At 46.7% G+C, this 26,896-nt stretch overlaps 1 protein-coding gene across 1 annotated transcript; it reads right to left on the reverse strand.

The window, feature by feature from the left end:
• Nucleotides 1-575: 575 nt before the first annotated feature.
• FKBP7 (FKBP prolyl isomerase 7) lies at nt 576-26,896 on the reverse strand. Its single transcript, XM_075318891.1, has 4 exons — nt 26,437-26,896; nt 15,665-15,816; nt 5,467-5,594; nt 576-921 (listed from the first exon to the last, which is right to left on the reverse strand). The coding sequence occupies exons 1-4, from the start codon at nt 26,643-26,645 to the stop codon at nt 760-762; spliced, it is 651 nt and encodes a 216-aa protein (XP_075175006.1). The 5' UTR covers nt 26,646-26,896; the 3' UTR covers nt 576-759.

A 26,896-nucleotide genomic window follows, 5' to 3' on the forward strand; every position in this document is an offset into this window, starting at 1 on the left:
ATGCTAATGAGCACAGGGACTAGTCGCAAGGGTGTTAGTTCCTGCGCTCATTCCGCCCTCTTAGTATATTAGCACGCCCACAGGAGTGTGCTAACATGCTATTTAACGCCCAAAGTGTAGCGTCATCATCGGCAATGACGCACGTACCTCTGTCTGCCGCACCGCCACAGAACGCTGGGCTTAATGTCAGTGTGCATTGAACAGAATGCCCCTCATTTCTGGTCATGCGCTGTATAAAGCTTGGTGTACATGTCCCAGCTTCAGAGAGGTCTCGCTCGCATGACCGGAAGTGCGGTGACTTTGGATCCATGTCCACTTACCCTAAGCTCGGTGTTCTGATGTGATGCAACTGACACAGGTTCGCGCATCACTGCCGATAATGACACTGGGTGATGGTCATTGAATAGCATGTTAGCACATCACTGTGGGCGTGCTAACATGCTAAGAGGGTGGAATGAGCGCAGGAACTAATGCCCTTGTGACTAGTCCCTGCGCTCATTAGCATATCATAAAGGATCTTTATACTTTTTCTAAAGATCTCTTTATCTATTCTACTAGATACAGGTTAGGTAGGGATTAGCAATATACACCCAGAACTGCTCATGGTTCTGCGTGTATATTGCACCTGACAGGTTCCCTTTAAGGATCATAGCGTGAACCCAAAATTACGTCTAAAAAATGCAATGTGGGTTTATTTTTATTTTTGTTCTGTAAAATAGCAACAATTATTACATTACTGACAGACAGGGAAATAATTTACTATAACTCATCGTGCTTATAGACATTGTACTCGTGCGCTGATATGAGGCCATCGCTGTCATGGTCATTTTTCTGGAATATATCTGTTAATATCCGTCCGTGCACAGAAGGATCCCGCTTTTTTCCATCCTTCTTAAACTCTTCTGTTAGGTAATGGCTTATCTGCATGGAAAGGAGACACATTGAAGACTAAATTTTGTATTATACCCGCCTTTTCCGAGTTTAAAAAACAAAAATAAACAAATCAAGGGCTGCCCTATCTATATGATTGTGATCTATCAAATGTAGAAGTAATTGATCTATAAAGAACTAAATGCCAGAATTACCGTTTTTTGTTCGGTTGTACGTCTTACATAAAATGCCATAAAAAGCAATGAAAATATCATATGTATCTCTAAATGCTGTCAGTAAAAATATCAGCAAAAAAAAACAAACAAAAAAACAAGATCTCACTAAACACAGCGGATGTATTTAAAGGGAACCTGTCACCAGAATTTTCGCTATTAAACTAAAAGAATCCCCTTCTGCAGCTCCTGGGCTGCATTCTAGAAAGGTTCCTCTAGCTACTGCCCCCCCCCTTTCAGACCTAAATAACAACTTTTTAAAATATTACCTTTTGGTATGGTAATGAGGTTTGCTGCCCGGTGGGCGGGCTGCATTTCGTCTGTTATGCCCCCTCCTGCCGCTGTTCACCGTCCCCCAGTGTTCATTTACATAGATGAGTGCTCCTGAAGTCTCGCGCATGCGCAGTGCCAATATTGCGGGACTTACTGGGCTGCTTAGTGTAACTTTGATAAAACTATCAAAATTGGGGACCAAGGCCCGGGAATATTATTTCAGCAGAAAAAAATATGCGTTATTCCCAAATAACAATATTTATTAAGATATAAAAATCACACCAGTAGTGTATAAAAAGAGATTTTTGACCGTCAGGTCACAATATACACAAGATACATGATACAATATCAATATACATAGTACAATATCAATTGAAAGGTAGACATAAATATATAGACATAAATATATAGAAGAGATAAGGTTCACATATAGGGGATCAAATCGGAGCTCAGGACTTAACTTTGAGACCGTGTTATGGTTCATGGTAGATTTACAACAGTCTCCACCTCAATCTACCATGAAATTGATGGCTCACTCCTGCTAATATAAAGAAATTGATGGCTCACTCCTGTTATTATAAAAATAAAGGGGACACTTGGAGAGCATCAGTATACACTCACCTGGATTTTCATGGACAGCAAACCTTCTACATCTCTTTTATTATGTGGCGCTGCCTGAATAAACCATAACACGGTCTCAAAGTTAAGTCCTGAGCTCCGATTTGATCCCCTATATGTGAACTTTATCTCTTCTATATATTTATGTCTACCTTTCAATTGATATTGTACTATGTATATTGATATTGTATCATGTATATTGTGACCTGACGGTCAAAAATCTCTTTTTATACACTACTGGTGTGATTTTTATATCTTAATAAATATTGTTATTTGGGAATAATGCATATTTTTTCTGTTTTTTTTTTTAACTTTGATAAAACCACTGATTAATCAGCAGGAGATTATCATTACAGGACTACTTGGCGTGCTGCCAGGTAGTCCAGCATATTCCTGAGCTCTGTATAACTGCTGGATCTGCAGCAGAGAAAACATTGATTTTATCTAAATGACAGCAAGCAGCTCAGTAAAGGACACATTGCTGGAATCAGGGTCTCTGTCTCTACATTATGCTGCTCTCAGATGGGGGAGCATAAACCTGGTGACAGATTCCCTTTAAAAAGCATTTTCACTATAAAACACAGGGTGGAGGTGATCATAAGAAGATGTTTTAAAGGGAACCTAATACTGTTTGTCTCTGATTTATCCACGTAGTCCTTTTCCTTACTTTTTTATACATCCCCATCAGTTCATCTCCTACTGGTATATCCACGGTCCCCACTCACACTAGTGCTGACAGTCCCTAAATTTATTTGGGCCCCCTCTAGTGCTCTGACCATACTCTCATTACAGTGAGATATTTTTTGTTCTTGATGTGTATATGTGGATTTTTTTTTTTATTATTATTTATTATTATTATTATTTTTTATTACTGCTTGCCATATTTATTTATTGCTGCCCTTGTATTGTATTGTATTGTACCAGCTGTTATGCGTATTGTACCTTTTAATCCCCATCATTCACTTGCCTTTTGTACTTATCTTCTGTATCATTACAGACTTTATGTCCTATTTTTTATAATTATTTTAATAGGTCAATTAATTTGGGGTCACGTTACTCTATTTTTGTAATATCTATATTCCCTGCCTAACAGTCCCATTCTTATATTGGATACATAAAGAGATCTTTATAAAAAGCATTTCTAAAGTCTGTTTATGATATGTAAATTATATCTTTGACTAGTCAATAGGGTGTTAGTTCCCCAGACTAGTCGGCCCTCTTATGCTATGTGCCCACGGGAGAAAATACCAGCGGATTTTGCCGCGGAAAACCTGCAGATTTTCTAGATTTTCCAGCTAAATCCGCAGGTTAGCGCAAGTACAGACACTCCCCATGTTTTCCTATGAGATTTAGGGAGTTCTGTATCAATGCTGCAGTTTTTGCGGCTGCAGAAAATGCTGCGGATTTCCCGCTGCTACACGTAACTGCATGTCAATTATTCATGCGGAATAATCTGCGGAACTCCTGCCTTTCCACTGTGGAGATACAGGGTGGGAAATCCGCAGGAATAACGCACGAAATCTGCATTGTTTCCGCAGGTTTACTGCAACAATACCGCAGAAATTCCGCAACAACGGATAGCTGCAGATTCCGGGGAGTTGCTGCGTGAACCTGCGTAAATACCTGCAGAAAAGTCCGCAGGTACATTTTCTCGTGGGCACATGGCCTTAGAATGTTATCACGCACCCCGTGGGCATGATAACATCACCTATAAGAGCCGGCGTCATCGACAGCGCTATACAAAGCTTGAGCGTGCACACGGTTTTCTTCAGCTACATCAATGAGCCTCTGAAGCCAGGTGTTCACATCTTGGGTTCAGGAAGGTACACTGTGCATGATTTTCAGTGCCTAAGACGGCTGTTTTTCGGCTCTTCTGTGTACATGAGCTGTCTTCCGCTCTTCCAATCATGCGCAGTGCGCCTCTCTGAGGCCGAGACGTGTGCACTCGACTTCAGAGCCTCCATGATGTAAGTGGAGAAAGACGCACGCATGCGCGTGATTTCCGGAGTGCTGGTGATGACGCCGGCTCTTGTAAATCAGGTTATCATTCCCACAAGGGCATGATAATATGATAAGTGGGGTGACTAGTCTGAGGTACTAACGTCCCATTGACTAGTCAAAGGGTTCATTGCATATCATAAACGGACTTTTAGAAATATTTTTTCTAAAGATCTGTTTATGTGTCCAATGTAATAAAGGGACTGCTAGGCAGGGACTATAGCTAGGCACAGCTGCTGGTGGATCTGACACATGTGACACTGTACTCCATGGGTAAGCTTTATCACGCTAGAGCTCTTTTCCTACCTTCACTTTCTCTGAATACTGTCATATTGATACCTCCTTTGCACCTCTACCTTTGATCCTGTTCCTCCTTGTACTATCTGCCGCCCTTTAGATGTGAATACTATATTACTATGCACTGGCTCCACCTTGTGGCCATATTATAGAACTGCTTTGGAACATTCAGATTGAACTAAAGTTCAATTGTGTATTTTTTTGTTACCCTAATACTTATGAATTCTGTTTCCGTTCCATGTTGTCGCATTTTTCACACCCTTACCATTAATTCGCAACTATTTTTAGAATTAGTCTACCTCTTTTGCCTATTATTTTGAATTTTCTAAATGAAAGTAAATATTTTTTTACAATATAAAATAGGCATTGTGATTGATGTATACATATATTTTTCCTGGTATGATTTATTCCATTTTAGCTTTTATATAAATATTTAACGGCTGCAGCTACACTTTGATGCCATTCCCCAAAAAGAAGGCCTGTCCGTCGAAACGCGCGTTGGGGGAAATAGCACCACTTCACAGCCTAGGTATTTTATTTTTTTATTAGATTTTGTTGCCTTCCTATATCCAGTGGGGTTCAGTTTGCATAGCTCGTGCTGTTACTGTAACTCACCTATCACCTGCATTATTTACTATGTACTATTTCAGTGATACATATCATTCACATTCATTTGTCAAACTTTACCTTGCCCATTCCCTCACCTATTGTATCCTCACCCATCCCTCGTGGGCAGGGTCCTCTCTCCTCCTTTACCTGTCTGTGTCTTGTTTTTGATTATTGCTCTTGTTTTTATTATGTAAACCCTTTTCCTATGGAATAAATGGCGCTATAATAATAAATAATAAATCATAATTGCCTTGAGCTTTTCATGTGAACTTTACATGCCCTTTTCTGTTTTATTTACCAGACTGTGCTTTGCTGCCATCTAGTGGCCCTTTTGCTGCATAACACTCTTGTCCACTTTTTATATTAACTGTTAATGAATTATAATAAGAACTACATATTTTTATACACAAGTTCTCCATGCGCATTTTTCTATATGCCCTTTAGATTTCCATTATGCCTCATTATCGTCATCTTTCTATTTATTTATGTTTTGCATAAGAGAAATAAAACTGATCGAATGTCATAATGGTGATATTCATTTTGATCTAGTGATAGTAACGTACAGTACCTCATCTTTGGAAAGGAATTGATCACTGTTCAGATCGATCTGATGAAATGCCTCCACGCTCCGTGGTCCTTTGCTTATTGCCAATAGCTCAATTTCGAAGATCAGAGTTGCGTCTGGTGGGATTTTGTCTTGTTAGGAGAACACAGAAAAGGTTTTGTTAGGATGAAGATTAAATAAAAAAAATAAAAATAAATAAAGTTTAGGTTTTTGATCATTTTATAATTACCAGATAAAATCCATAGAAAAATGTGGCCATTGTTTTAGAGAAAAAAAAAAAAATAAATAAAAAAATTAGCCTTATGCTTTTAAAGCTGGATATACCCTTAACCCATTACTTGCCAAATTAGAAATGATAATTTTTTTTATTAAATGACAGATTTTTAATGAAAAAAAAAAATTAAAAATTAAAATGAAATTTAAGCAAAATTAATGAATGTAATGAATAAATTAAATAAATTAATTAATTTAATTAATACATTTTAAGCAAAAGATTAGGCGTCCCAAAAAAAGGACATTGGTAGATAATAGGTTAAATGGCTGTCCGGTGTATACAAGTCATTACCTATCAATGGCTTGTTTATTAGTGAGGGTCCGACAGCTGGGACTAACACCAAGCGGCATAATAGGGAAATTGTATTTCCACTAAAATGGAGCGGCAGATTGGATGCCCGACCACTGCTCTATTCATTTCCTTTGGGGCTGATGATCGCTGCACTCGGCTTTTTGTGGCAGTCCCATACAGAATGAATGCAGTGGCAGATAAACGTTCTCTGTTAGGAATAAAAGTTACTCATTCTGCCACATGGTAAGGGTCCACATGGTCAGACCTACGCAATTCTATGGATAGGGGATAACATGTTTTCACTGTGCAACCCATTTAAACAGAACCTATCACTTGCTCAAAAAATGTAGTTAAATACTTTTTAAAAATGCCTGAGCTCTCCTGATTCTGCTTTTTCCCCATTTTACGCTGCATCGTTCCATTGCAGAGATATTCACAATAGTTTCTTTGGAGCACAGTATGTGAAATCTCTGCTTGCAGTGCAAGTGGACGTTTCTTCAGAGTCTTCTCTGGGGGCTTGTGCTATTGCCCCTCCCAGACGCCGTCAATCATAGCTCGGTTGTGTGTCAGACTGCTAGATCAACTGCCAAGCTGTGATTGTGTAGTGCCGGCTTCTCTGCAGAGACACTGACTTACTGACTGCCCTGGCCGGGTCGCATCCTCCTGCACACATTCCCAGTCATCCACGTGTGCTGCTGCCTCCTTTCCCTCCCGGACCCTGTACATTATGCACAGGGTTCCTGGGAGTGCACCTAAGATGCGCAGGAAATGCCTCTCAGCCTGTGGCTGAGAGGCACTGTGTATTTAAGGCATCCCCCCATTAGGGGAGGTGCCTGCACAATGCAAGTCAGTCAGTTTCCAGTCTGCTACCTAGCTAGTTGTTAGGTCTTGATCTCCTGTCCTGTTATCCCTGTGTCCGTCTCCAGTACCTGCCTTCCCATACTTGTGTACCCCTGCTGTGCCCACCATTCCTGTCTGTATGTACCTGTCCAGCTTGCCTCAGTCACCCCACCTGTATCCAGCTATTCCTGAGTCCGTCAGCTGCCACAGTCCTGGTCACTTCCCCGGGAGTGGTACCTGGCGTCCGCCTTGTGGTGGGTGCATAGTTAAGCCCCTCCCACTAAAGGGTAAACCCGCGTCCCATCTGTGATCCTGTGGTTCCACTAATGCCACTTGCTGCCACTACATCGGCCGCAAGCGTTACAGCTTGTCATCGTTCAGAAGGGGTGAAAGCGCTAGCCCCAGGGAAGACTAAAAAGAATCTTCCACTTGCACTACAAGCAGAGATTTCACATACTGCGCTCCAAAAACAAACTATTGTGAATATCTCTGCAATGGAGCGACGCAGAGTAAAACGGAAAAAAACTTCAGAAGCAGAAGAGCTTAGGGATTTTTTTTAGCAAGTGACAGGTCCTGTCAAGACTCCCTGAGAGGAGAGAACACTCCTGGAGGAGGTTACTAGAAATGCTTAGTAAAGATCCTCATCACATGGCTGCATCATCCATTATGGAAGATTTTTCGATTGTAGAAGGAAATGCAGCTTTGAGATTTCAGACCGGCTGTAAGCATATTGTTCACTTACCATATGGAGCACCAGAAGACACGTGGGTGTAGTGTCATACACCTGCCATTATGAACAGCAAATATCCAAAACTAAAAATATATTATATGGTCATAGCTGATGTAGATTCAGTGTTTCCTAAAATATGTCTTATTTTCAGGCCTTGGTTTTATATCAAGTATGTAATATCAGAGATACAAACACTGTTTCTCTGCACAAAGCTTCATCATTGTGTAATTAAAATGTCTAATCTACTTTATATTGTGTTTTATTTCTCCACTCTTTTCCGGATCTCTGCTTATTGTCAGGCCATGGACACATGTATTAAACCTACAGGGCAAAAACCTTATCTGACCCATGTCCGAAATGCGCAGGTTGTATAAAAGCCGAGCACTTGGACACGATCATGATGTTTCCAGATAGTGGATCATGTATAACTAATGTTTCTACTCACTGACAGCATGCAGAGGAACTGGAACAAAAAAAGGATGTCATACATGAAAAAATGTTCACGGAAATGTTTTTTTTATTGTTGCTGTGCGGTTACTGAAAAGGGGCAAACCCCACACATTTTCATTATTCGATGCTTAAAGGGACTCTGTCACCAGGTTTTTGTCACCTAATCTGAGAGCAGCGTAATGTAGGGGCAGAGATCCTGATTCCAGCGATGTGTCACTTACTGGGCTGCTTAGTGTAGTTTTGATAAAATCACTGTTTAATCAGCAGCAAATTATCATTAGAGGACTACTTGGTAGTCCAGCATATTCATGAGCTCTGTATAAGGCCTAAGCCACACGGCATGAAAATCGGTGCGAGTAGAGTGCGATAAAAAAAAAAAAAACGCATTCCACTAGGACCAATATTAGCCTGTGTTTAAGCTCCCATGAGCGATTATTTTTTCAGCTCTGATCGGACCGAGAAAACAATCGCAGCATGCAGCGGGTGCAATGCGATCATTGTTTCTCTCGCACCCATTCAAGTCTATGGGGTGAGAGAAAAATCGCACTGCACTCGCGGTACACCGGTGTACCGTGAGTGCAGGGCGACAATGGCAATAGCTGGCAACGGAGGAGATAGGGAGATAAATCCCTCCCTCCCCTCCTCAGTGCCGGCCCTCCTCTCCTCAGAGCCAGCCCGCCCCCACAGTGAGATCCGCTCACACGGCCGGACCTCAGTCGAAGGGACACTCGCATGACACTCGGCTCTGATGTACTGCTAGCGTGAGCCGAGTGTCAAGCGAGGGGATCGCAGTAATCCCCGTGTGGCCCCAGCCTAACTGCTTGATCTGTAGCACAGAAAACATTGATTACATAAAAATGACAGCAAACAGCTCACTAAGTGACATATCGCTGGAATCAGGGTCTCTGTCCCTAAATTATGCTGCTCTCAGATGAGGTAGCAAAAATCTGGTGACAGATTCCCTTTAAGCTGTATTTACACAATGTTGGAAGCCGCCTTTAAGGTGCAGACATTAATGCATGGTTAAAGAAGCAGGCGTGCAGGGTAGACACAGCATACACACTGCTGGATAATACACGGACAGACACTTACATGAGCATGCACTTTCTGTTATAGGGTTAGCCAGCGTTCCCAGCATGCAGGGCTACTGTGTTGAAGGATAACGGACACTGCTGTAGAGGAAGAACAGACGTATTTCAGGCATAACATAAACAGGGCACTGACCCCATGCACAGAGCACAACACGTAGATTTGTTAGTTACTCAAGTGACTCCCTGTATATTAGCAGCAGAGGCGAAGACCAATAACACATAGAACTAAAGCTGGGCTTAAACTTATAGGTACCAGGCAACTTTACAGGAAATAGCACGATCTGTTTATGATCACGAAAAAATGTGTTTTTTCTGCACCTCCTCAATGTACGAAAAGGACTCCAAATGGATTAAGTTGAAAATGGTTTATTAGTCTACGCGTTTCAAGACAATCTCGCCCCTTCCTCAGGAGAAACTATGTCCTTAATCCATCTTGTAGAGAGCAGCCAAGCTTCTCTAATTCTGCACAACCTCTTTAAATGGCAATATATTGACCTTAAAAGGAATGTGTCACCAGATTTTTGCTATGCAATCTGAAAGATGCATGATATCGTGGCAGATACACTGATTCCAGTGATGCATCACTTACTGGGCTGCTTGCTGCTTTTTAATATAATTCCTTGTTTTATCTGCTGTAGATCTACCAGATCTCTGAATCCTGAGCTCTGTATAACCCCACGAATACCACTGATTGGTAGCTTTCTGTGTACACTGTGCATAAGCAGAAAGCAACCAATCAGTGGTGGAGGCGTGGTTATATATCGCTCCTAAATATGGAGGACTACATGACAGCAGGTTTACTAGTCCTCTAGTGATAATCTGCTGATTTTATAAAAAAAAAAAAAGCAGCTCAGTAAGTGACACATTGCTGGAATCAGGGTCTCCGTCTCTACATTATGCTGCTCTCAGATGAGGTAACAAAAACCTGGTGACAGATTAACTTTAAGAAAGTTTTAAGTATTTATGCCATCAACAATCTGTACTGTCTACGGGACCCTAAATGAAAGAAGGATAAGGGTTCAATTACTCTCCAAGATTATCATGAACGAGTGTTTTACAATAATCTTACAGTCTGAAGTGGCTGCCGAACACCCAATAATTGAGCAAAATGCTCGTTTGTTGGGTGGAATTATCTTTTATAGATCATTGTTCTCGGCAGCACATTGTTCTGTCTAAATAGGAATTGTGCTGCCAAAACCAATTACAGATTGTGCAGTGTGCAACGTTAATAGCGATCCACCAAGCCGTCATTTGGTGCTGCCAGTCGTGTAAATAAACCTTTAGGCTGGCCATATAGGTGAGATAAAAGTCAGTCAGAATGGATGACCGTTATTTGTAAATACCGTGTTGCCCCGAAAATAAGATGGGGTCTTATATTAGTTTTTGCTTCGAAAGATGCGCTAATGCGGGCTTCACAAGGTACGATCTATCGTGCGATTGCATGAGCGATTGTACCCGCCCCCATCGTTTGGGCGTCACGGGAAATTAGTTGCCCGTGTCGCACAAAGTCGTTAAACCCCCGTCACACGTAATTACCTGCTGAGCGACCTCGCTGTGGGCGGCGAACATCCTCTTCCTGAAGGGGGAGGGACGTTCGGCGTCACAGCGACGTCACACAGCCGCCGGCCAATAGAAGCGGTGGGGCGGAGATGAGCGGAACGTAAACATCCCACCCACCTCCTTCCTTCCGCATTGCCGGAGGACGCAGGTAAGCTGTGTTCATCGTTCCCGGGGTGTCACACGGAGCGATGTGTGCTGCCCCAGGTACGATGAACAACCGGCGCCATTAATAATAAACAATTTTTTAAAAATAAGCGACGAGTACACGACTCACGATTTGTGAGCAATTTTGCGTCGCTCGGAGGCGTCACACGAAATGACGTCACAAACGATGCCGGATGTGCGTCACAAAAACCGTGACCCCCGACGATGCATCGCACGATAGCTCCTCTCGTGTGACGCCCGCATAAGGCTTATTTTCAGGGGATGTCATATTTTCCCACGAACAACAATGCATATTTATTCTTGAGCAAAAAAAATCAACAATTATTGAAATATAATCATGTACTCACTTTCTGGAACATCAACATTGTGTGTTACTCCTATTACTGGGTCAGATGCACATGTTCTGATCTGCTATTCTCATGGTCCAGTGCTATAGTGGTGGGTATATACATTTACAAAGGTTTAAATTACCTGCTTACATTTATTATTCTCTATGTACTGCTAAGTTTTCCCCAAAAAGAAAGCAGACACCCCCTAAAAGAATCGAACTTACCAGACCCCAAACAGAGTTGGCAAGTGAATGGGCTCTCACATACAAATCTGCGTCACTGTCAGGTTCCCTGCGTTCTACAGCAGTTGGCTCCCCCTGGTGACTGGAAGCCGTATCTCTTGTGCGCAGTGATACTAGGGACCGATCTGTTTGTGACAGCTGCAGTGCAGTGTAACGCGAGGGACCTGACAGCAATGCAGATCTCTGTGTGAGAGTCCATCCACCATTGGCATTTGCCAGCTGTAATTGTCTGTGGTCTGGTGAGTGCGTTTCTTTTTTTAGGGGGACTCTGCTTTCTTTTGGCGATGTTTTCTTTTTGGGGTTTCTGCTTTCTTTTGGGGGGATGTCTGCTTTCTTTATGAAGTGTCCTGCTGTATTCTTTAACTTTTTTAGCTGCTTGGACATTTTATCATGCAACTGCGGCTTATTTTTAAGCATACTCAAAAAAGGCAAAAAATCCTACTAGGACTTATTTTTTGGGGTATGTCTTATTTTCAGGTAAACAGGGTATCATGATAACTAAAAATGGAACCAAACCAAAGCCACAGCTAATTGTACAAAGGGAACGAATATGTTAAAGACCAGAAGAAAAAATTCCCATAAAAAATAACCTTTAATTACCGTAATCATTTAAAATGTATAAAATTTACCATACAGTGTAACACTCACCCTAAGGCTGGTTTCAGACGTCCGTATCTTAGGTACGTGTGACATCCGTTTTTAAAACGGATGTCACACGTACCCATGTTATTATTTGCTGTAACTCACACGGACCATGTGACCTCTCATGACCCCGCACACACACACATGTACACGCAGACATGTCCGTTTTTCTCCGGCAGCACGGGTGTCACACGGATCGCACACTGATATGATCCGTGTGACATCAGTGTGACATGTACCGGGTCTTTTTAATAAAAAGATTTTCTATATTTACCTGTATCTAGCGATGCTGTCTCCGGCTCTGCTGCCTCCCGCTCCTTATCGCCGCTCATTATACTCACTAAATATTCACTGCTGTGTGGAGCTGGAAGCAGCAACATTGCGGGGGACTTCAGTGCCGGGGACCGCATCGCTGGGTGAGTATACAGCAGTGTGTGTGTGTGTGTGTGAGTGTATACATGCATGTGCACTATATGTGTATGTGCTTGGTGTATCCATGTGTGTCTGATATGTGTGTTTACATATGTGTGCATATGTGCTCAGTGTATACTTGTGTGTGTGTGTGTGTGGTGTGTGTAGTGAGAACCTGTAAGCCGGATCATCACGGGGACAGCATCGGGGACTCATCACAGTTCCCAATGAACTCTGATGAACCTGTGAAGCTGTAGCGCGGGTGTCGTGGGGGTCATCAGAGTTCATTGGGAACTCCGATGACCTCCTGGATGTCACTGTGCTTGCAGAATACTCACCTGTCCCTGCGGTGCTGTGCCCGGTGCTGTCCCCAGCGCTGCTCCGGCTTCCAGGTCCTGAGTGCGGTGAATATCTTGATGAATATAATGAGCGGTGGTCAGGAGCGTGAGGCAGCAGAGCCGGAGACAGCAGGTAAATACGGAAAATCTTTTTATTTCACAGACCTGTGTTTTCTCCGGTAGATGTCACACGTATGCAAACACGGATGTCACACGAGTGCCACACGTATGACACACGTGTGACACACGTGTGACCATAACCATGCGTGTGACTGGTACCTGATTAAACACGGACATCTGTAACCGGCCTCATAGTGCAAGGAGAATCCCACAGCACCTAGATTTTGGCTGCTACTGGGATGCAGTATCTTTAGTCCTGGAGTTCATTTGTAGCTGAGAACCCTGTGAAGCTAAGGCCTAAGCCACACGGCATGAAAATCGGAGCGAGTGGAATGCAATGTTTTATCGCATTCCACTCGGACCAAAATTACTCTATGTGCCAGCACCCATGAGCGATTATTTCTCATCCCTAATCGGACCGAGAAAACAATCGCAGCATGCTGCGACTGTAATGCGAGTCTTGTTTCTCTCGCACCCATTCAAGTCTATGGGGTGAGAGAAATATTGCACTGCACTTGCGGTACACCGGTGTACCATGAGTGCAGAGCGAGAATGGCAATAGCCGGCTACGGAGGAGAGAGGGAGACAAATCCCTCCCGCCCCTCCTCAGTGCCGGTCCGCCCCCCCCCCGCAGCTGTGGTCCGATGGCATGATCGGACCTCAGTCGCAGTGACACTCACATGACACTCGGCTCCTGCTGTGCTGCCAGCGTGAGCCGAGTGTCATACGAGGATCGCAGTAGATGCCCGTGTGGCCCCGGCCTAACAGGGAGAAACGCATCGGGACGACGTCTGATCATGAGGATCTGATGCACCTCTGCCAAATAAGCTATGCTAGCGATGCTATCAGGAGTTTGCATTTTAATGTTTCATTTTCACATTTGGCGCACATATTAGTGTAGTGTAGGGCATTATAGGGTGACTTAAGGGTCTCCTGTCGGTGAATGGGGGCACCACAACCCTAGGGCGTCATACCCTCCATTGCTAGGTAGGGTTAAAATTAGGGGTAAATTAGGGATAGCCTCCCCCCCTCCCTCCCCTCTGCACTATTAGGGTGAGTGTTACACTGTATGGTAACTTTTATACCTTTTAAATGATTAATGAAAGGTTATTTTTTATGGAAATTTATTATGATAACTATCATTCTCTATGTCCAATGGAAGATCAGCCTAATATGTGGCCTGTCAGGCTGGAAAATTTCAGCTAACTATGGCTGATGATTTGTCGCTTTGCACAAGCACATTGTACTTTTTTTTTTTTTTAATAACTTTTTGGGCTGCCACTTCAAGGGAATGTGATTTGATTTGTGCTGCAAAAACCACAAGCAGCAAAAATCAGAAAGTTTGACGCTGCGGCAATTAAGAGTAAACATAGTTTGAAAAGCCACCTGGGGACCATAGGGAGAGACCTGACTCTGATGACGTTCCTGACCAGCTTCTCCTTTCCCAGTTGATTAGTAGGTCTCTTCCATATGGGTACATAGAGAGAGACCATCAACAATTGGAAGGTATGAGGAGAAACCAGCCAAGGAACACATTGGACTACCCATATGGGTACATAGAGAGAGACCATCAACAATTGGAAGGTATGAGGAGAAACCAGCCAAGGAACACATTGGACTACCCATATGGGTACATAGAGAGAGACCATCAACAATTGGAAGGTATGAGGAGAAACCAGCCAAGGAACACATTGGACTACCCATATGGGTACATAGAGAGAGACTATCAACAATTGGAAGGTATGAGGAGAAACCAGCCAAGGAACACATTGGACTACCCATATGGGTACATAGAGAGAGACCATCAACAATTGGAAGGTATGAGGAGAAACCAGCCAAGGAACACATTGGACTACCCATATGGGTACATAGAGAGAGACCATCAACAATTGGAAAGTATGAGGAGAAACCAGCCAAGGAACACATTGGACTACCCATATGGGTACATAGAGAGAGACTATCAACAATTGGAAGGTATGAGGAGAAACTAGCCAAGGAACACATTGGACTACCCATATGGGTACATAGAGAGAGACCATCAACAATTGGAAGGTATGAGGAGAAACCAGCCAAGGAACACATTGGACTACCCATATGGGTACATAGAGAGAGACCATCAACAATTGGAAGGTATGAGGAGAAACCAGCCAAGGAACACATTGGACTACCCATATGGGTACATAGAGAGAGACCATCAACAATTGGAAGGTATGAGGAGAAACCAGCCAAGGAACACATTGGACTACCCATATGGGTACATAGAGAGAGACCATCAACAATTGGAAGGTATGAGGAGAAACCAGCCAAGGAACACATTGAACTACCCATATGGGTACATAGAGAGAGACCATCAACAATTGGAAGGTATGAGGAGAAACCAGCCAAGGAACACATTGGACTACCCATATGGGTACATAGAGAGAGACCATCAACAATTGGAAGGTATGAGGAGAAACCAGCCAAGGACCACATTGGACTACTCAGGTCTCTGCCAATAGACCCTGGCTTTTCAAACTGTGTCTACTCTGAAATACGGCAACATTTCAGACTAAAACATTGGCCAACCTAATGTCAGGTTCTCCTTCAGTCTACCACGATGAGGTTGGATCATTCATATGAACCATCAGGCGGATAAACAATGCTATTTGTGTAGCCAGATATTGGGATTATTACAGTTACATATCCTATGTGCTAAGAGGAGAAGAATATGGATATTACCATAGCCCTTTTTTCCGTAGCCCAAAGATGGTGGAATGATGACTTTCCTTTTTTCTCCAGGACACATATCCAGCATTGCCATATCCAGTCCCTTGATCACTTGTCCAACTCCGAGTACAAACCATTTGGGGTGTCCATCTTTTTCTTTACGACTATGGGCACAAAAGTGAAAAATAGTCACTTGATTGAAAGGAGTGAGCTAAGGCAGCGAAAGTACTGCTATACACATGTACGGTAAGACAGGGATAAAATACATAAAGTAAGAGACGAAAATTGGTTAGATAGTTAACTTAAAGGGGTTAACTTATTACAAAAATGTATGGGCTAGCAACAGGATAGGCCATAAATCCCCCTGGGGTGCACGCCGCTCTCATTTCACTTCTATAGGAGTCATCAAATCAGTGGCTCTGGCTGAGAAAAACTCCATCGAAAACTGTCGGTGAATTTCTTTTCATGAACGTGAAAATAATAAACTTTGTAATATGTGTTAGGCCCGTTTTACACGTCAGTGAAAAACACAGACGTTTTTCACTGGCGTGTAAAACACGCACATGTCCCTGCGTGTGCCGAAAATCACGGCACACGTGGGTTGTCTAAGTGCAATCCGGGCTCCGTTCTCCGTGGCCCGTGATTGCACTTAGAGATTCACTCACCTGCGCCCGCTCCCGCTCTCCATGGTGCTGAATCCTCCCGCGACGCAGCATCCGGCCGGCGGTGACCCCCGCAGCAGCTGCTTCCGGGTCGGCTGTGTCGCGCATAATGAATATGCACGACAGTAATCAGCCGGCACAGAAGGAGCAGGGAGAACGGGCTGCAGAGGACATCGCTGGACGCCGGGTGAGTTAAAATGTTTTTTATTTTAAAAGCATGTTTTTTTCTGGCACGTGTTTCACGGACCACACCACTGTGTGGGACGTGGAACATCAGTGATGCCAGAAAAAAATGGACATGTCTCCGTGCGGCTATCACGCACACGCGGGTACGCTGCACGGAGACACGTGCAGTGACAAATCACTGACGTGTGAGCAGACCCATTCATTATAATGTGTCTGCGTATGTCAGTGATTCTGGTATGTTTAAAAAAAAAAGCACAAACATACCAGAATCACTGACGTGTGAAAGGGGCCTTATTAGAGGAATCTGATTCTTTCTTCGCCAGGACTGATCATTCATTCTCAAAATTGTCAATTTATGGCTAAAATCTGTGTTCAGTGAAGACTTTCCATTACTGAGATAGATGACGGGTCGTGCTCATAAAGTTCTAAGGAGGACTGTAAGGATATGTGCGCGTTGCAGATTTGGTTGGAGAAATTTGTGCACCAAATCTGCATCTCTTGGCAGGCAAAGCACAGTGCAAAAACACGTTTTGCCGCTTTTTTCGATGCTTTTTTTTTTTTGTCTTGTAAGCAGTAGTGAGCACCGACCAAGATTTTCCAGTGAGATAAAACCAATCTACGGGTTTATGGGTGTCCCATGCTCACCAGTACGCATGGGGAGTGAGGACTAGCCCTTTGGCCTGAGATGATGAAAAAGGTAATGATGGCTATGAAAGAAAGGTGTCAGAATAAACAGTGCATCACACCTACTGAATACTGGATGCGTAGCAGAAGACAGGTCAAGGCGTCTGTGCCAGGGGCGGACGTATTATTGGTGCAAAGAAAAAAATGGAAATCCGACTCCAAAAATATATAAAGAAAAATGTATTGGTAAACCATAAAAATACAAAAAGAAAAAAGCAAATGGAATGAAAACCTTATGAGTTTCAGACAAATACTACCTTAGTCATAGCTGTGAAGAACCAAAAAAGCTATGAAAACCCCCCAAAAAGAAATGGAATGAAAACCTTACTCGTTTCGGACAAACATGTCCTCAGCCATAGCTATGACTAAGGACATGTTTGTCTGAAAAACTCAAGGTTTTCATTCCATTTGATTTTTTATTTTCTGTATTTTTATGGAGTTTTTTTTCCATAGAGATTTGTAACGCTCGCCGCAGGAGATTGTGAAAGGGCGAGCAGGAGTGGACCCACTGGACCACAGGGGGTCCCGGGTTTACCTTTTAGTGGAAGGGGCTTGACTAAGCGCCAACAGCAAGGAAAGCACCAGGTGCCGCTTCCAGGGCAGTAATCGAGACTGTGATAGCTGACCCCAGGGCAAGGACAGACACGGGTGCAGAAAGGCAGAGTTTCTAGTGTAGATAAGGACCACCGGGAAGGCTGACGCAGAAAGCATGTCCAGGACGGTTAGGCACAGTCACTAGTGTAGACAGGGACCACCGGAATGGCTAAGGCTGAAAGCACGTCCAGGGCGGACAGGCATAGTCACTGGTATAGACAGGAACCACCGGAAATGGCATGCTGACCCTTTAAGAGAAGGGCACCAGTGTGCGCGCACACCCTAGGGGCACTTCCAGAGGACCTATGCGGTGTGCACAGGCCCTGGGAGGAGTAAGCAAAAAACAGCCACGAAGAGGACCATGGGGGACATCAGGCAGTATGGTGCAGGCTGGCTACGGTGGAGAGTGAGTCGGCGTCCCTGCGCTGGGGGGGAGTGGGCAGTGGATGACAATAAATTTATTTTTTATATATTTTGGGTGCTGGATTTCCCGTTTTCTTTGTTATATTTCTCATTGGTGGAGAACTCCTTCTGTGCATCAAACCATGAATTTGAATATTTCAATATGGACCGGTGAAGTTTCCAACATCATGTCTGCTCTCTATCTGAAGCTTAACCTTTGCAAAACTGAACTTCTTCTACTCCCTCTGTCGAACTAACATCCCTGAACCGGACATCTCTCACTCTGTATGTGACACCACGATAACGCCTAGGCCGCAGACTTGCTACCTGGGGGGGTTAGGCGGGCTTTGCACGTTGCGACATCGCAAGCCGATGCTGCAATGTCACACGCGATAGTCCCCGCCCCTGTCGCAGGTACGATATCTTGTGATAGCTGGCGTAGCGATAATTATCGCTACGCCAGCTTCACATGCACTCACCTGCCCTGCGACCGTTGCTCTGGCCGGCGACCCGCCTCCTTCCTAAGGGGGCGGGTCGTGCGGCGTCACAGCGACGTCACATGGCAGGCGGCTAATGGCAGCGGAGGGGCGGAGATGAGCAGGATGTAAACATCCCGCCCACCTCCTTCCTTCCGTATAGCCGCTGGCGGCAGGTAAGGAGATGTTCCTCGTTCCTGTGGCTTCACACACAGCGATGTGTGCTGCCGCCGGAACGAGGAACTACATCGTACCTGTCGTGGCACCGGCATTATGGAAATGTCGGAGCCTGCACCGATGATACGATAACGACGCTTTTGCGCTCGTTCATCGTATCATCTAGAATTTACACACTACGACATCGCAAGTGACGCCGGATGTGCGTCACTTTCGATTTGACCCCACCGACATCGCACCTGCGATGTCGTAGTGTGCAAAGCCGCCCATCAATCTTTCCTTCACCCCCTATATACAATCTCTTGCCTGCTCTTGTTGCTTGCACCTGAAGAACAGCTCTAAAATCCGCCCCTTTCTCACCATGGAAAAAAACCCCAAACCCCTCACTGTGGCCCGGATCCACTCCCGCTTTGAGTACTGTAACTCTCTATTAAATGGTCTCCCCCGAACTAGACTTTCCCATCTCCAGTCCATCCTTAATGCAGCAGCCAGGGTCACATATGTGGCTAATCAATACTAGGATGCTTCCGCTGTGTGCTATCCATTGCACTGGCTGCCCATACATTATAGAATACAATTGGGAGCTCCAGTTCCCTGCTAACCCATAATCTCGTGACAACACTAAAAGGAGACTTCCAATGATCCAACAATAAATATACCATGTCAAAGGACAGCTTAGAGATGGGCATAAAGTTGCTGGTTTTGACCCACAAAACTTTCCATTATGCGGCACTCCCCTACATCTCCTCTCTTATCTCTGCCTATCACTCTACCTGTTCTTTATGCTCCTCAAACAACTGTTGACTAACATCCACACCAATCCGAACTTCCCACTCCCATCTTCAGATGCTCCATAAAACACATTTTTAAGCTGACCAAGGACCCTCCCTAATCGCAGTCAATCCTCTCCACTATTTCTATCCGTCAAACTCCACCGCATAAAAGCATCACAAAGATTGGCTGGTGACCGGCTCATGCAGCCTTATCTATCCCCCATTTCTGCAAGATGGCTGGACCATCATTGTAAATAAGCACCTCTACCTTGTGTCACCCACCACCTCACCCCATTGCAGATTGTAAGCGCTTAGGCGGTATTCTGCCGCAATGCCGGATCCGGCACAAATGCGGTACAGTGTAATACAGTTCAATGGAATTGCGGCAAGGTAAGGTCACATGCGGCCGCGGCCGTATATGACCGCATGTAACCTTATCTTGCCATGATTCCACTGTATTGAATCGTACTGGATTGCGGCAGAATAACGCTAATGTGAAACCAGCCTTATGAGTAGGATTGTCATTTTTGCTTTAATTATTGTATCTTCTATAACTGTTACTTATGATGGTTTGTATATGAATATCTGAATTGTATAGAGCTGCTGAATATGTTGGCGCTATAGAAATAAAGATTATTAGTATTCTCTCTTTTTTTTGTATCATTGGTGCAACTGAACAGGGGCCCAAAACCCTAGGGGGCCCATTTCTACCTCCAAAACAGGTGGAACTGTCTATTTTAATGAGCTCTTCACTTGCAGGGGGGGGGCATATATTGTTGTCCGCCAGTGGTCTGCGCTGACCCATGTCCACTACCAAAAAACCTACACCAGTACTGGAGTATGGAGCAAAGAAAGAATGTGATCTAATCAGATGAATCAGTAATCGGCTAAGGCTTCTTTCACACATCCGTTTTTTGCTGAGTGGCACAAAATGGCGCTTTGCAGAAAAAACGCAACTGTTATTTTTTTGCTGCCGGTTGTGTTTTTCCCGCATAGACTTGCATTAGCGCCGTATGGTGCCGCATGGCCTTGCGTTGTGTCCGTTTTTTGTCGGATGCAGCATATTTAGCCCATGCAGCGGCCGGATGGAACGTTGCCTGGCACGTTTTTTTGTGCGGTGAAAAAAACGCATCACGCCGGATCTGGCACAATGCGGCGCGATTTACAATGCAAGCCTATGGACACTGGATGCGGCGTCCTGTGGGAAAAACCGCATCCGGCCGCTGGATGCGTTTTTTTTGCACTGCACATGCTCAGTATCAAGCCGCATCCGTCAAAAAACGGACGGGCCGCATGGAAAAAAACTTATGCAACGGATCCATTTTTTTCGCTGCATCCGTTGCATAGGTTTTTGAGCTGGATTGAGCCACACTGCAAAAACCGGAGGTGTGAAAGCAGCCGAAGGCTATGTGCGCACGTTGCGTACAGTCACTGCAAAAATTTCTGCAGCGATCTGAAGAGCACACGTGCGCTTCAAATCGCTGCCGAAAATGTCCGTAGTGAAAAAAAAAGAGCCGATTCCATGCGCTCTGCCTGCAGCTCCTCCCATAGACAGAGCAGGAGCTGACGGCAAAGCGCACGGAAGAAGTGACATGTCACTTCTTAGAACGCGTGCTTCGGGCAGCAGCCGAATCACTGCGCTCTAAGACGCCACTTGCGCACGGCTCCTGCATAATCTTCATAGATTATGCAGAGGACGCAGGACGCATGCAGTTACGCTGCGCTACAAAGCGCAGCGTAACTGCATGTAATTACGCAACGTGCGCACATAGCCTAAAAGAAAATGCATACAAAAACTGTACCAAAAAGTCCTGTGTGCACAAAGACTTTGGGTGAAGGTAACACAAAAGTTTGCATAAGTAAATCAAGTCGTATACACGTAGGATTTGATTTTCACTATTTGCGTCATACAAATGTGGCGCCCCTGACCTGGTCAGGCACCACTGAGTACTGCACCCATGCTGGGGACAGTACAATACAGGTAATCCAGAAGGCTGACCGGGGTGTGGAACACAGGCGCATAGTGACCAGGCCTCCCACATCACCAGAGGGGACCCTTGAGTAGCCAGAAGGAGTTAACTTTCAATTCCCAGCTGGGGGTGTGTTCAGGGGCTGGTTGCTAGGTGGCGTAGGCAAGAACAGGAGAGGAGGAGCAGTGAGTCAGTTAGAGCAGAGAACTCCATAGGGCTCAGTGAGGAGCAGACCTGTGGGGCTGTTGCTGTCTAACAGCGCCCGCGCAGTGGCTACTGACGGGGGAGAACGGTCAACTAGGAGTGCTACCTGAAAGCCAGCTTCAGCTAGAGAGAAAGCACGGAGTGGGAAGTAAGGAGACTGCTAGAGAGCACCAGGCCCAACCGGGCGGCAGATCCCGAAGCGAAGATAGATCCAGCTTTCTTCTGCTAAACCTGCCGGTGTGGGGCTCTCAAAGCCCACACCACAACACCACAAAAGCCGCAGCCACGTAACCGCAGTGAGGGCCCATAGGTCACAGGAGGCAAGCAGCTGGAGTGGCCTGGTCCGGGGAACAAGCAAACGGCAAACAAAAGGGGGAGAGAGGCTGCAGCATCTTCCCTGGGTGACCCCCATAGGGACTCAAAGTCGGGGTCACCCCAAACCACCAAGGGCTAAGGAAGGCGAGTCAGTAGTCACCCTCATAAAGTCAGCCTGAAGGATACCTGGTTCCCATCTGGTTCATCCCAGCTACGCCCGGGCTACTCACCCTGCCATCAAATGTGAGTAAAGCCCTTGAAAGACAGTTCTGCCTGTGTGAGTCATTCTGCGACTTGTGGTACTACAAACCTACACTGGGCCCTGGGGCTTGCCTCACTCTCAGGAGGCTATTCCAACCAACTGCACACACCATCAGCCCCAGGCGACCCTCAACCTGCAGTGGCGGTCCCTACTGACCGCAATACTGAGAGTGGCGTCACGATCAAAACCGAAGATTCCCTACCTGTGACCAGCACCAGCTACGTGGAGTCACTGAAGGTATGCACCGATACAACACCGGCGGGGCTTCACATCTGGCGTCACGAACAGGATAAGGACTAGACCTGTCCAGACAGGTGACCATGTGCCTGGGCGGTCCGCTTGAAAAATTGGAAGCGCCGCCATATTGCCACCATGAAAAGCGCGCTGAAAAACAACAGCAGCCCGCGCTGGAAGAAGTTACCGCCCACGAAGAGGTGTGGCTACCCAGAGATCCCCTGCAGAGTTCTGAGCTTGCCAGCGAAGAGAGCGGAAGCGTCCGGAGACGGCGGAGCAGGAGAGAAGCCAGCAGCTTGCTAAAGAAAATGGCGTCTGAGTGCAGAGACCCAGAGCCAGGCTCCGCTGCCTGGTGGTGTCGGGAGCTCGCCGAGTTCTGCGATCAACTGGAAGCCAGGGTTGGAAGGCTGATCAGAGAGGGACGCGAGGAGTTTCTATGGATGACCGCGGCGGTTCGGGCCTACGAGGAGAGAGCCGCGCACCGAGTGCCAGACCGGGCGGTGACGACTCAGACCCCGATGCTGCTACCGATGGGTGAGTCCAGTGTTGCCCCTGCCGGCCCGGATGCCCCGACCCCTGCTGCCACGCCCGCGGTCCCTGAAGAGGCGCCCGGTGCGGCGACGCTGAACCAGGCCGCAGCCACGCCAGGTGCGGCCCGCCAAGCCCCGGCCGCCGCAACGATGCCCTGCTCGGCCCGCCAAGCCCAGGCCGCCGCAGCGATGCCCTGCTCGGCCCGCCAAGCCCCGGCCGCCGCAGCGATGCCCTGCTCGGCCCGCCAAGCCCCGGCCGCCGCAGCGATGCCCTGCTCGGCCCGCCAAGCCCCGGCCGCCGCAGCGATGCCCTGCTCGGCCCACCAAGACCCGGTCCCTGCAGCGATGCCCAGCCCAGCCTGCACAGACCCCATCGCAGCTGCGACGCCGATCCAGGCCGCCGCCATACAGGGCGCGGCCCGCCAAGACCAGGCCGCCGCCATGCCAGGCGCGGCCCGCCAAGACCAGGCCGCCGCCATACAGGGCGCGGCCCGCCAAGACCAGGCCGCCGCCATACAGGGCGCGGCCCGCCAAGACAAGGCTGATGTACCATTTACCCCGGCCCGCAAGGCCAGAGCAGACAAGGCTCCCCAGGTTCAGGAAGTCCCTGCTAGGCAATCCCTGGTAGGTGAGGACTCCGCATACTGGCAGCTAAAAGCCGACCTGGAAGCTAAGTTCCCACGGGAGATGGTGGAGCGGTACATGCTCCCTCCGCACACCCCAAAGAGTATCCCGACAGCTCCCGCAGCAACCACGGCAAAGAGTTCCCCACCTGGGCCGGCAGAAAGAAGTCCATCCCCAGCACTGCTACCCAAGGAGTGCCAGGAAGAACTAAGGGGGGGAGGAGGCCAGGAGGTTGAGGGGCTGACTCCAGAGCCATACCCAGAGCCGGAGATGCTGCCTTATTCCCGCTGGGATGAGGAAGACCTGACACCATCTGCAGAAGAAGATCTGCCCAAAAGCCTTACCTGGGAGTTTGTGAGCTGCACCCTACAGAATCCAGCCCGTAAGACACACCGCAACAGAACGCAACTATCCTCTGCACCGTCATCCCCAGAGCAGAGAGAAGTCACCGCCAGAGACCTGCAAGAAAAACGAGCCCTGAGAAGGTCCAAAGCCCAGGCCAGAGGACCCCTTTTCAGAGGAGTAGTAGAGGATTTCAATTTGAGAAGTGGATATGGATTCATCGTAGCACCTGGTATCAAAGAAGGGATATTTGTCAATCGGAGAGACGTCAGAGCTAATCTGCCTAGAGGACACCCTGGCAGAAATCTAAAGATGGGAGATTCAGTCCAGTTTACTATGCATCAAGGCGAAAGAGGATTGTATGCCCTGGACGTAACACAAAGTCCTAAAGAAAGAGAAGGAAGACAAAGTAGAGAAAAAGAACCTACAGATGAGACGACCACAGACGACGACAGAGAGCAGGAAAGCAGCAGGTGCCACCGCCGTACAGGCTCAAGCCCTGGTAAAGAGGAGTAGAGTAAAGTAAAGTAAAGAAAGAAGTACAGAAGTTAAAGTTTTGGAAAGTTTTGTTTTGCAACGTTTAAGCATGTGCCCACAAAAACTATTGTGAGAAAACCATAAACCTTAAGGCTATGAACTGGCTATAGCCACAAACTCTCGCAGTGTAAATAGTTACACCAAAAGGGCACCACCACCACCAGAGTCAGCCTGTTTAGGGGCTTGGCTCGTCTGCAACCAGGAGGAGCCCGTCCGTATATAGGGCCTTGGCTCACCTGCGACCAGAGAGCATGCCTGTTTATGGGGCCTGGCTCTCCACCACAAAGAGGGTACCTGGTCAGCACCAACTGTGGAGGCCGCCTCTGCATCCTGCCAGAAGAGGCTGAAGGCGCGGATCCACCAGGCCAGGTATACCCTGAAACCACCAGCCCATGTAAGCCGCCTCTACATCCTGCCAGAAGTGGCTGAAGGCGCGGCCAACGTGAAAGGGTTTTGGGTGGGTTAACGGACTTGTGGGTGGAGGGTGGTGATGTATGGTACTTGGTGCTTTTAAAAATGTTTTACATGTTTTAATGTTTTATGCATTTTAAAATGTTGTCTTGCAGCCCGAGGACGTGCTGGTGATAACTAAGGGGGAATGTGGCGCCCCTGACCTGGTCAGGCACCACTGAGTACTGCACCCATGCTGGGGACAGTACAATACAGGTAATCCAGAAGGCTGACCGGGGTGTGGAACACAGGCGCATAGTGACCAGGCCTCCCACATCACCAGAGGGGACCCTTGAGTAGCCAGAAGGAGTTAACTTTCAATTCCCAGCTGGGGGTGTGTTCAGGGGCTGGTTGCTAGGTGGCGTAGGCAAGAACAGGAGAGGAGGAGCAGTGAGTCAGTTAGAGCAGAGAACTCCATAGGGCTCAGTGAGGAGCAGACCTGTGGGGCTGTTGCTGTCTAACAGCGCCCGCGCAGTGGCTACTGACGGGGGAGAACGGTCAACTAGGAGTGCTACCTGAAAGCCAGCTTCAGCTAGAGAGAAAGCACGGAGTGGGAAGTAAGGAGACTGCTAGAGAGCACCAGGCCCAACCGGGCGGCAGATCCCGAAGCGAAGATAGATCCAGCTTTCTTCTGCTAAACCTGCCGGTGTGGGGCTCTCAAAGCCCACACCACAACACCACAAAAGCCGCAGCCACGTAACCGCAGTGAGGGCCCATAGGTCACAGGAGGCAAGCAGCTGGAGTGGCCTGGTCCGGGGAACAAGCAAACGGCAAACAAAAGGGGGAGAGAGGCTGCAGCATCTTCCCTGGGTGACCCCCATAGGGACTCAAAGTCGGGGTCACCCCAAACCACCAAGGGCTAAGGAAGGCGAGTCAGTAGTCACCCTCATAAAGTCAGCCTGAAGGATACCTGGTTCCCATCTGGTTCATCCCAGCTACGCCCGGGCTACTCACCCTGCCATCAAATGTGAGTAAAGCCCTTGAAAGACAGTTCTGCCTGTGTGAGTCATTCTGCGACTTGTGGTACTACAAACCTACACTGGGCCCTGGGGCTTGCCTCACTCTCAGGAGGCTATTCCAACCAACTGCACACACCATCAGCCCCAGGCGACCCTCAACCTGCAGTGGCGGTCCCTACTGACCGCAATACTGAGAGTGGCGTCACGATCAAAACCGAAGATTCCCTACCTGTGACCAGCACCAGCAACGTGGAGTCCCTGAAGGTATGCACCGATACAACACCGGCGGGGCTTCACACAAACTTTTGCAACTTTTGATCCACACATTACATCTTCTATTAGTTGTCCTCTAATATTGACATTGTATTAAAAGACAATCAGTAAAATCGATACATTTTGTTACCTGCAGTAAAATTTAGAGAGATCCTTCGCTAAGTAGCCGTCGTAGTGCGCATTCACCAGATCGCCTCTTTTGCTCTTCTGCGTGCAAACACTGGGGACGTGGGTCACTTCTAGTTTAATCTTTTCTTCATCTTCGCAGTGAATGTGACCAATGAGCAGACCGAGAACCGGCAGAAGAAGAATGAACTTGGGGCAGGAAGGCATTGTCATGGTGTCTGTTCTCTGCCAGGAAAGAAGATTTGTGCCCAAACCCCTGATCTTTCCAGCACTGTTTCTATACACGTGGCACTCTGCAGAAATACACACCAAATACTTCTGTCTTCCAAGTCAGAAAGTAGAAGCAGCAATCGCTGGAATCTGTAACAGGTTCTTCCATTGGTTCCCACAATACTGTGACACAGCCTCTTCTCATCCAGGAAGAAAACGAGGAGACAAAAGTTTTGGAACTTCGGCTTCTGACT

The sequence above is a fragment of the Anomaloglossus baeobatrachus genome, chromosome 7, assembly GCF_048569485.1.
Source record: "Anomaloglossus baeobatrachus isolate aAnoBae1 chromosome 7, aAnoBae1.hap1, whole genome shotgun sequence".
Lineage (NCBI taxonomy): Eukaryota > Metazoa > Chordata > Amphibia > Anura > Aromobatidae > Anomaloglossus > Anomaloglossus baeobatrachus.